This window comes from Neolamprologus brichardi, chromosome 20 (genome assembly GCF_056152115.1).
Source record: "Neolamprologus brichardi isolate AB-2024 chromosome 20, ASM5615211v1, whole genome shotgun sequence".
Taxonomy (NCBI): domain Eukaryota; kingdom Metazoa; phylum Chordata; class Actinopteri; order Cichliformes; family Cichlidae; genus Neolamprologus; species Neolamprologus brichardi.
The window spans coordinates 22,564,561-22,575,003 of NC_142123.1; the positions used below are offsets into that span (position 1 = coordinate 22,564,561).

The 10,443-nt window shown below is 39.3% G+C and overlaps 1 protein-coding gene and 1 pseudogene across 3 annotated transcripts in view; both read right to left on the bottom strand.

Moving 5' to 3' along the window:
* LOC102791146 (cytosolic sulfotransferase 2-like) overlaps positions 1-10,443 on the bottom strand; it is a 58,527-nt pseudogene that overhangs the window by 41,538 nt on the left and 6,546 nt on the right. The window lies entirely within an intron of this gene.
* LOC102791439 (cytosolic sulfotransferase 3-like) lies at positions 846-6,958 on the bottom strand. Of its 2 annotated transcripts, none has more exons than XM_087834256.1 (8): positions 6,807-6,958; positions 5,061-5,199; positions 4,682-4,810; positions 4,235-4,335; positions 4,023-4,149; positions 3,834-3,931; positions 2,090-2,264; positions 846-1,982 (listed from the first exon to the last, which is right to left on the bottom strand). In XM_087834256.1, the coding sequence occupies exons 2-8, from the start codon at positions 5,197-5,199 to the stop codon at positions 1,858-1,860; spliced, it is 894 nt and encodes a 297-aa protein (XP_087690382.1). In that variant the 5' UTR covers positions 6,807-6,958; the 3' UTR covers positions 846-1,857. The 2 variants fall into 2 exon arrangements, with proteins under 2 accessions (XP_087690382.1, XP_087690381.1); XM_087834255.1 differs by lacking the exon at positions 6,807-6,958 and adding an exon at positions 5,732-5,757.

The following is a 10,443-nucleotide window of genomic DNA, read 5'->3' on the forward strand; positions in this document are numbered from 1 at the left end:
ATGAGATGATGTAAGTTAAAGTCAGCTCGTGCACTCCAGCATTGGTAGAATCAGGAAACACCAGAATTACAACATTTCCCCTCCAGCCGTGTTCTCTAACCACACTGAATAAGACACATTTATTTCATTCATTACATTTTAGTGTTAAAGTATTTAAAACAAGGACGTTTTAATGCAAACAAAATATTTTTGTAAAGTAAAAGCACAGAAGATTTATAGTTGGTAACACATGATTACAAGGCTTGCTTACCATCTAGGATCACTCCTACCAACTAACGTAATCTTGAAATTGTGAGGAGGGCACGTGACTCGACGGTTTAATCGTTAATTTCAGCAATGACTCAGACCTAAAGTGAAGGAGTTCAGTATTTGCTCAGTATATTTGGACCAAACTTAAGAAGGATAAAGTTAGAAGTTAGAAAAATAACATTTTTATTACTGTTCATTAACATGTCAAACAAAAAAGCAAAAATGCAGCACATTTAAAATATATACATCAGACAGCATGGCACGTGTATTCTGTTGAATATTGTTCAAAGTCACATGTAGGTTTTTTTTCTGTCTTCCAAACAAAAGACCTTTGTTGTTCACTCAAACACACCGCACCGCTTTCTGAAATGTGTGCATTTATACTGAACCAGTGCTATGAAATCAGATAAGCCAGGTTCATTCAACTCGACCAAAATAAATAAATAAATAATGAACAGGGTGCAGGCTGGATTGATTGTTTTGCTGTACAAAAGAGTAAACACTGCAATAACCTGCAGATAGATGACAGAAGAATAAAAACACAAATCTTTTAACAGAATTAAAACAGCTGTGTTTAATAAAAATGAAATCCAACATACAACAGCAGCCTACTATCTCTACACAGCTGAGAGCTGCTTGCCATAACTGTGTGAATGTAAAAAGTTTTCTGCTTCTTTTTCTTGATTCATACCAGATCTATGATTCTATATAGGCAACCTATGCATTCCCACATTACACTTTATGTGTGGCCAAATTATTAAGTACTGGAACATATTCATCTGAGATATAAACAAAGTTTAGTTTATTCAGGTAGTGTAGTTTTTAAGTTGAGGATAAATGTTTTTTAAGCTGGGAAATTACACAAAATGAACTCTGGTTCCTGTGTGGATTCTCTCTTGGTACTCCAGCTTCTTCCCACCGTCATGCCCAGCTGGGTCTCTTAATTTCAAACCCAGTAGCATAAAGTCAGACAAACCATTAACAATCAGTTAGTTAAATATGTTCAGTAAAAATGACACAGTTGAACAGAATCAAAGTAGTAGCATATGCAAACATTAAACAGCATTTTTGGACGGGTAGTTTGTCTCTTTCTAATGGAGAGTTTAAAAAGAACATCAAAACCTTTGATCTTATGTTTGACTTTTATGACGGCCACGGCATGTAGACAGTCAGGATATTCGATATGACCAACATGTTCCTTCATCCTCCTTTTTCTTAACCTCCTAAGACCCAAACTCTTTCATGGCATGCATTTTTAATGTCCCTTTGCTATTTGGGCCGATTGGGACCTGATGAATGTAAAAACAAAAAAACCCCATTTTTTTTTCCTGAGAAAAATAAGCTCCACATAAGAGGACATTCATTTTAGATTTTGATATAACAGTGGCAGTATACTGTCCATGTAAGTGGATATGAGGCCCTTTGTAGAGCAAAATTTAGTATTTTGGTCTCCACAACCCAAAATGTGATGTCCACATATGTGGATGCCAGGTCCTAGGAGGTTAAGCTGATAGATAGCCAACAGCACCACAATGTAAGAGAATTCAGTTGTTCAGGCTTAATATTTGATTTATTCTTAACTATTTAATTGCATATCACTTCTCAGCTCTAGCCCGCTCTTTGAATTTCACAGCGAAACTTCAAATCAGGATTCTTCATCTTCTTCTTGTAGTCTTCATCAAACTGCTCATTCTGGGCCACAGTGAAGTGGTTCTTCCAGTCACCAACCTTTCCTGGAGAAGGAGAACATTCAAAGTATTTGATTATCCTAATAATAAACTGAACATATATTGGTGCCTATACTGAGAAAAAACTAAAGTTTCCCAGCAGGCAGTTGTACCTTTTCTCATAAAAGGAGAAACCTCGTGGTTCAGCATGTGAACTGTGGTATAGTTGGTCATCTTGTTTTGCTTCATGCTGTCAAACGTCACACTGGCTCTGATTCTTTCCTTCTCTTCAGCTGATGGAGACAAACCAAGGAAGGAACACAGTCGGTCTAGTTCTCGTCCACAGTCCTGTTCACATAAATGAAAATATGAATGAGTTTAAAAGAGATGTTTCATCCCTAAATTTAATTATTTTTTCTTCTTTTGGTCTGTAGTACTGTATGACTATAATACTTTTTCATCATGACAAATTCGGTGTGAGATGCTCTCCTTGGGAGATATTAGGATTCGACAGACTTCCCTTTAAATATGTGACAATTTTGATTTCAAACCTTCAAGATTAACAAAAAAACAGATTTTATTTATGTGTTTCTTTATTTTTTATGAACTTTCAATTTGAAGATGTCAAATATGATCTTTTTTTCTTAATTATTAGTAATGATGGCAATAAATAAATGCTCACTTGTAGCTGGTTAATGTTTAAACTTCTGATACTACATCTACAGTGGCTTGCGAAAGTATTCGGCCCCCTTGAACTTTTCCACATTTTGTCACATTACAGCCACAAACATGAATCAATTTTGTTGGAATTCCATGTGAAAGACCAACACAAAGTGGTGTGCACGTGAGAAGTGGAACGAAAATCATACATGATTCCAAACATTTTTTACAAATAAATAACTGAAAAGTGGGGTGTGAGTAATTATTCAGCCCCCTGAGTCAATACTTTGTAGAACCACCTTTTGCTGCAATTACAGCTGCCAGTCTTTTAGGGTATGTATCTACCAGATTTGCACATCTAGAGACTGAAATCCTTGCCCATTCTTCTTTGCACAACTCCTAATGTCGGGTCCAATCCCAGATAAATGGGGAGTGTTGCATCAGGAAGGAAGTTATATATCATAAATCTTTTGCCAAATTAAGCATCCATATCATCAACAGAGATAATATGGATATCAGAGATTTCCATACCAGAGTGGTCAAGTTCTTGTCAAGCTGGGGCAGGATGGATAATTCTTTGTCTTTTGTTGTGTTTTTAACATGTCTTTGAGTTTCACGTGGCGTGGTAGGCTCCACCTTTGGACAGAGCTTTGCTCTTTGGTCAGTCCTTCCTACACCTTCCTTTCTTCCTCCACTGTATTTGATGGCTGGGTGGGCAGCAGAACACCACCGGGTCGTCTTCACCTCAGTGATGGTAATCAGACTTTCATTGTTAGAATTCTGCACTTAGTTTCCTATGAATCAATATTGTGTTCTCTCTGCTGTAGCCACTTCATTCCTCGTCTGGATTCCTATTCTATGTTCTCTGTCTGGGAATTTGAGGATTTCTGTCCTGCCTTCAGTCCCATCAGTACCTGTAACCTGTAAAAGGACTTACTGGAGCTGGAACACTCACCTGCTTGCTAGAAGGATCTTGCTTTAAAGGATGTGTAGCAGGTGAGGATGATTAAGTATCGGTATCGAGATGGAACTGTCCTAACAAATAAAGAGTGTGTGTGGAAAAGTGGAAGGAGTTCTCCGAGGAGTTGATGAACGAAGAATATGAGAGGTAGCGGACAGATGGAAAACAGGTAGTGAATCAGGAAGTTCAGAGGATTAGTAAGGAGGAAGGAAGAACTGCTATGAAGAGTTAAAATGTGGTTGATGCAGATGACATAACTGTCAGTCGGCACACGTTAGCCAAACTCGGTGCTGTACCTCAATCAAATCTTCATAGAACATGTAGTGAAAATCTGAATAAGTTTGCTTCTTCTCCCACCAGCCGTTCACATGGTCATACCACGATCCATAAACCCCTGCAGACACAGAACAACACACAAAGGAATGTTTATACAGGAAATGTGATGATATTATTTTTCCTTTACACTAAAACTAAACAGAACTCACTCTTTCCCTCCATGAAGTCCTGCAGAAAGGTGCTCCAGTCTCCTGGTTCTGGCAGGGCACTGTTCATGCGGTTAAAGTGGAAATAGGACACTACATTGTCTTTTGCATTGCGGGCCATATAAACCACCTACAGAAAGAGGCAAAATTAAATTATACTCTGTGGATTTCATAAATCCCATGTCTCTATGACTACAGGTTTGCATGATTTTTACCCTGCAGCGCTGCTCCCAGAAGGACTTTGGTACAAACTGGACTGGTAGATGAGTTTTAATGAGACGAGGAGTGGTGGGAAGCTTGTCTGCTAAGTCTTTCCCTAAATGATAAGAAGGAGTAACTTGTAACTGTTAAAATGCAATGATTGACTTTGTTATTATAGCATAGATCAACAATATTGATTACTAAACATTATAATGTGCTGTTTTGATACTGTGATTAACCTAATACATTTACACTCTAACAAAACGTGTCACAGAATGATGGCATGTAAGCAAAACAGATGTCAGACAAAAAGACTGAACCTATTTCAAACATTTTTTGAATATTTTTCTGTCTGAACAATTCTAATGATACCTTAATGTACAAGTACACCAAAGTGAAACTAGCTTTTGGTTCTGACTTAATACAAATATGGCTAATTGAAGGTGGTCACAAGATTCAACCTGAAGGTTGAGAAGGTACAGAAATCTCCAGGAAGGGCACTCTTTCATGAAGAGGGATGGATGTCTGACGATCTGGATCCATGTTCTCAAAATACAAAAGATCTAGGATGTAAGAGATCCATGTGGTTCCTGAGGTTGAAACAGATAAATGCATATTGTTCAGTGGGATACCAAACTATGAAGATATAAGCTCCATAACCCAAATTAAGACACTCAGCATCATTTTAGTATTTTTCAGGTCAACACTGAACTCGTGGATGCATACCGTTTAGTGGGAATCCTATGAACTCGGACACCAACATTAAAATTATTTTTTTAACAAAAAAAGTTATTTTATAATTAGATAAGCTCCGCACTCTTGCACACACCACATCAGTACCTGCTTTAGGGTACGTAGAGATAAGAATATCATCTGGTCTTGCTTTGAAGTTTTGTACGTTGTCCCAGTTGTCAGTGATGATGTTGGTCATGGAGACTCCATGGAAGTCAAACATTTCTGGTCGAAGCGGCACCTCCATCTGTGAGAATGACTGGTTTTAAAAGTCTCTCATGTTTTCTCTAGCCCTAAAAACCGATGACCAAAATGGCAAACTGTATGTTTCATGATGGTTAATGGCTGTGATTCAGTTTGTAAGAACAGATTTCATAGGGACGCCCTCTTTTGGTCACACCTGCTGTCCTGTTGTCAGGGTTTAAGGCAGGCTGACTGGTGGTTCTTCTCCTCACAGGTCTAAAGAATTGATATACATATCATGACATCTGTTGAGGCTCATCTTGTCATTTTTGTTTGGTATTTTAGTGTTGCTGGTCTGATCCTGCACACCTAATCAATCCTACAGTTTGTATACCCAGTACCCTTATACCTTTGCAACTGTGGTGTGTTCACCTTCCAGCATTCATGTTTTTACTAAGTAGTAACAATAAGTATACTTAGTGTTCCATCAGTAAAGCCCAACAACCACTCTACTTCCTCCACAAACTGAGGAAACCAAGAACTTCAAACCCCATTACGAGCACCTCCTACAGAGGCACGGTTGAGAGTATCCTCACCAGCTGCATCACTGTGTGGTATGGCTCCCGTCTGAAAAAGTTACAATGAGTAGTGAGAGCGGCGGAGAGGATCATGGGCAATTCTCTTTCTTCCCTCCAGGACATCTACTGCATCCGCCTCACCCGAGAAGCTGTCAGGTGCATTACTGGTGACTCCACCATCCGTTTCTTCAGTTTGCTGCCATCAGGAAAGAGACTGAAGACCCTCCGGGCTAGAACCAGCAGACTGAGAGACAGCTTCGTCCATCAGACTGTCAGGATGCTGAATTTTCCCCCTGCTCTGTCCCTCTCCACTCTCACACACAGAAATACAGACCTGCATCCACCTCTCCCCTCTTAACCCTCCCCACCTCCCAGACTTACAAAACTCTGAACCTCCACCATCGCCCTTTACTGACTCCCCCACCCCACTTGCACACAAACTCTTGCCCACAAGCACTCTGACTGTGTTGGAAACTGCTTTGTATTGTATTGTGTCCTACATAAGACTCATTTTAATCTTTATATTGTTTTAGTGTACACCGAGGGCTGTGGGAGCATTGAAACTTCAAATTCCTGTGTATGACCTGTGCATATGGTTTTTGACAATAAAGCTGACTTTGATGTAAATTTTAGAAATGTAGTTCAAAGTTCATTTGAATTGCTTCATTCAAGTAAGTGCAAAAACAGTCAGCTGCCAGTACGAAAAGGATGACTAATTACGACATGTGCACTGCAGCATTGGTAGAATCTGTAAACACCAAAATTACATTTCACCTCCACCACACTGATTCAGACACACAGTAAAATTTACTGAATGTATTTTAAACATAACATGTTTAATTCCTTTACAAATGTTTGTAAAGTAAAAACACAGCAGATTGTTGGTCACGCAAGATTATGAAGCTTACTTGCCTTCTAGGATCACTCATACCAACTGACATACACTTGAAGTTGTGAGCAAGGGATTTAACCCACAGGGTTAATCATTAATTCCATAACACTGACCTAAAGTGGACGAGTTAAATATTTACTCAGTATAACTCGCCCAAACTTTGGGAGCACAAAGTTTGAAGCTGTCTACAGCTTACCGCACCTTATATCAGTTGCACGGAAGTAGCTGTAAGTAATCTGGGCGCTACAGCTTTAAGCTGTCCGCTCCCGCGGACGGCAATCACTTTCTTCCCGATGATCACTTTTTGGCCCAACACCTGGAGCAAAACAATCGCATGAGTGCTGCTGTTTGACCAAAACATGGACGACGCGACAGCTCCCCAAAAATGAAGCCAAAACGTCTCTATCGCCCCCTGGTGTCTGGCTGCAGTATAGGTCATAAACCCCGCCTCCTCCATGTTAGCGGATGGGACTGGGGTCAGACTAAAATAAATTAATTCTCCTCAGATAATTTTTTTCCAAAGATTCTTTCTTTTGTTTTCAATAGTTCTCATCACGCTGATTGATGTCAAAAGGGTCTCCTTTCCCATAAGATTGATTCTAATTCCTACCGCGGTGATGTTAAATTGGGGTAAAACGTCATCATAAGAGCTTTGACTGACAGCTGCAGTCACGGAGAGACTTGCGTATCTCTGTCCGGGAATAGTAGATAGAGCGTAGGCTCTGAGAGGAAGGCCAGCGTTTACGCTACGAAAACACGACCGAGTGTTTTAACCTGACAGCCTGAGGTGTTCTTCAGTAAACTGGACTACCCGACAGAAGGACCCGAGGCCCCGCTGCACTTTTTCGGTAAGTTAAACGTGTTTGTAAGCTAATCCGTAACTACCGTTCTTAGCTAGCTCCTGAGACCTAGCTAGCTAAAATGAGCACTCGGTTGTCAGGGTTCGTTTAGCTAATCCGTGCAGGTGAATGAATTTACTAAAGAAATCAAGAGAAACGCCCTCATTAATCAGGAACTATGGATTAAAGTACTGTAATACTAAAAAAAATGTAAGAGAAGAACTTCAGATCCTGAGTGTGTGAGGACAGAAGAATCAGCTTTATTTCAATATTGAGGGATAAAATTTATATCTGAGTTTGATGGTTCTGTTGTCTTTGTGATTACAGGAGCTGCCCTCAGATTCAGACCTCAGCCCCATCGAGTGACAGCAGACAGATCATCCAACATGTTAACTGCAAAATGAACTGATGAAAAGAGTACAAAGGTTAAAGTACCACACGTGCTGTAGTGAAAGCTGCAGCTGTTTTATTGATAAAGTTAAAGACAAAAAAACAAAAAGATTAATCACTCATGTAACTGTGTCACTATATATCAGCATTAACAGGACCTCAGTTTGGTGTTTCACAAAGTTGCTGATCTCAGACCTGCACAGCTTCCGTTTTAAACACTTGATGTACTCAGCTGCATGAAGAGCATATGAGATTTTCTCTAACACAATTAAATAAAACCTGATGAAGGTCAAAGGTCGCCACTTGTATGTTGAACTACAAACTTGTCATCTGGAATTTTTTCACAGTTTTTTTACACATAGTGTGTTATTTACCATAAAGTGATTCAGAGTTATTCATACCAGAGTAACCAGAGAGGATCACATATTTTTAAATATAACTTTCTACAGGACTGAATATAATTATGTAAAAGTCCGGAGTATCCGAGTATTTATAACATTACACAAACCAAAGGTCTCATCACAGTGTTGATGAAATGCTGGGTTTATCCATCTCCTGGGGCGGGCCTACAGAGGAGTGCTGAAGATTTCCCTATGAGGGAGCTGCTGGTGAAGATCATGAGTCCTGCTTGATCAATGCGATGAGCTTCAGTCTTCCTGGTGTTTCTGAAATGATGCCTCTTACAGCGGGTCAACAGAACTTATGGCACAGGACAGCTGTGATGAAAGAAAGGCAAGAAGTTTCTCCAAACCTCTGGACCCAGGAAACCCAGCTTGGTCCTGATGGTCTCCCTCACTATAGTTTCTCTCCAGGGTGAATGTAGCTGTTGATATAATATGGACTCTATTAAATGAAAAGAACAAATTAGACTACACTACTGAAACCTTCTGCTGATGTTTTTAAAGTTTCCATGTTACCAGGCTGTAGAGGGCTCTGAAGATTTAAACAGTTTTAGATCCATTACACTTGTAGCTGTTGCTGTTCTGTGAGTCCCCCCAAACATAACACTTAAATGAATAAGATATATTTATACAACACAACATCAACAAAGTCTTTCTTTTAAAAGTTCTAGCTGAAACCAAACCTGTGATCGTATAGTAGCAGTATTATTTATTTATTTTTCTCCTTTTTCCTAACCAACAACAACAATAACATATAGAAAACAGCTTTTCTATTATAAAACAATCATCATTGTTCATCTTCCCCCCCCTATACAACAGCATCAATTAAAACTTATACTTAACAGCGCCTACCTGGTACAAAGAAAACAGCACACAGTCTTCATTAACAGTGTGTAAAGCAACTGCAACCTTCAGTTCTGTTAAAAAGAATTAGAACAATTACAATCTCATAGAGAAACAGAGCTGAGTGCAAGTCAAAAAGCACCCGACTAGCTAACGAGTATTAGCTTAGCATGCTAACTAAAAATGCTACTCGTGAATAAAGTTACTACCCATGCATCAAAATGCCTGTAACTTTCAGGATACATGCTAGTACTGCTTACAATCAAAATACATGTTGACAATTACCACTATAAGAATGTTTTCATTAATACACATACAAAATTGACAACAGTATCGCTCACAAGCACCTACCACCAGCTTGGGAGTTTTTTTCCTTTGCTGAGGCATGCGCTGTGCAGCAATTTGGAACTTTAACAGTTGCAGTTGCGGTATTTGTCCACCAGGTGGCTCCAACTATTCACAAAGCACATCAATTTCGAGGAAATTCATTAAGCTATTTTCTAACTCTGTTACACACTCACAGCCTTATGTTAAAATCTCAAAGGACAGCATTATATTTTTGATATTAACAGTAACTCTGGGCCTCTGTAGAGTGTGCAGCTGATCTCATCGCTGTCTAAAAATGGATCAAAAAAACCCATAAGTGTTGAAGACTATTAAGAGTAGCAGGTGTGTAGCATCACTAACTAGCTAGCAACAAGCCTCCAACACAGTGCGTATGCTAGCGGCTAATCTAACTAACGAATTAACAACAGAGTGATTTTAGAACTATAAGATGATAAGCTGGGTGTTTTTTTTATAACAGTGACATGGTTGTATTTACCTTAATTAAACAAGTCGTCAGTCGCGGTAAACCAGCAAAAAAACTCGAGCAGCCGGGCTAAGTAAAAAGTGTCTGACGGCCATATATTTATGCAACTTTATGCAGGTTACTCTAATGAATTTACATGGTCCTAATTTTGATAGCCCAGCGTTCTTTCGGCAGATATTTAATTTATTACCTAATGTCTCTGATACTCATGCAATTTTAGGAGGCAACTTGACAAACGCTTGGACAGATCTACTCAAACCTCTCAGTTGTTTAATTCTTCGACTGTTCTGAATAATATGTTGAGTTTCATTAATCTAGTTGATGTTTGACTACACAGCAGTGACGTTTGTAGGGTTACTGAAGTTGGGCTAGCTGGTATATAATGATGTGCTACGTGATTGCTAGCGACACAGCTGTGTTTGCATAACATAAACAGTGAAGCTCGAGGATGAACGCTAACACTTTCCCACTCGATAAAAGTTAACGTGAAGGTTCCTGATGGTTAGAGACAAATGCAATCGCATGGCAGGATGCTGTAAACGGACCAAACTTCA

Excerpts from the sequence above, each read along its gene's own strand:
- LOC102791439 (XM_087834255.1), bottom strand. Across the intron at positions 4,150-4,234 it reads TCTGGGAGCAGCGCTGCAGG|GTGGTTTATATGGCCCGCAA; the intron begins GTAAAAATCATG and ends CTCTTTCTGTAG. Across the intron at positions 2,265-3,833 it reads TCTATGAAGATTTGATTGAG|GACTGTGGACGAGAACTAGA; the intron begins GTACAGCACCGA and ends TTATGTGAACAG.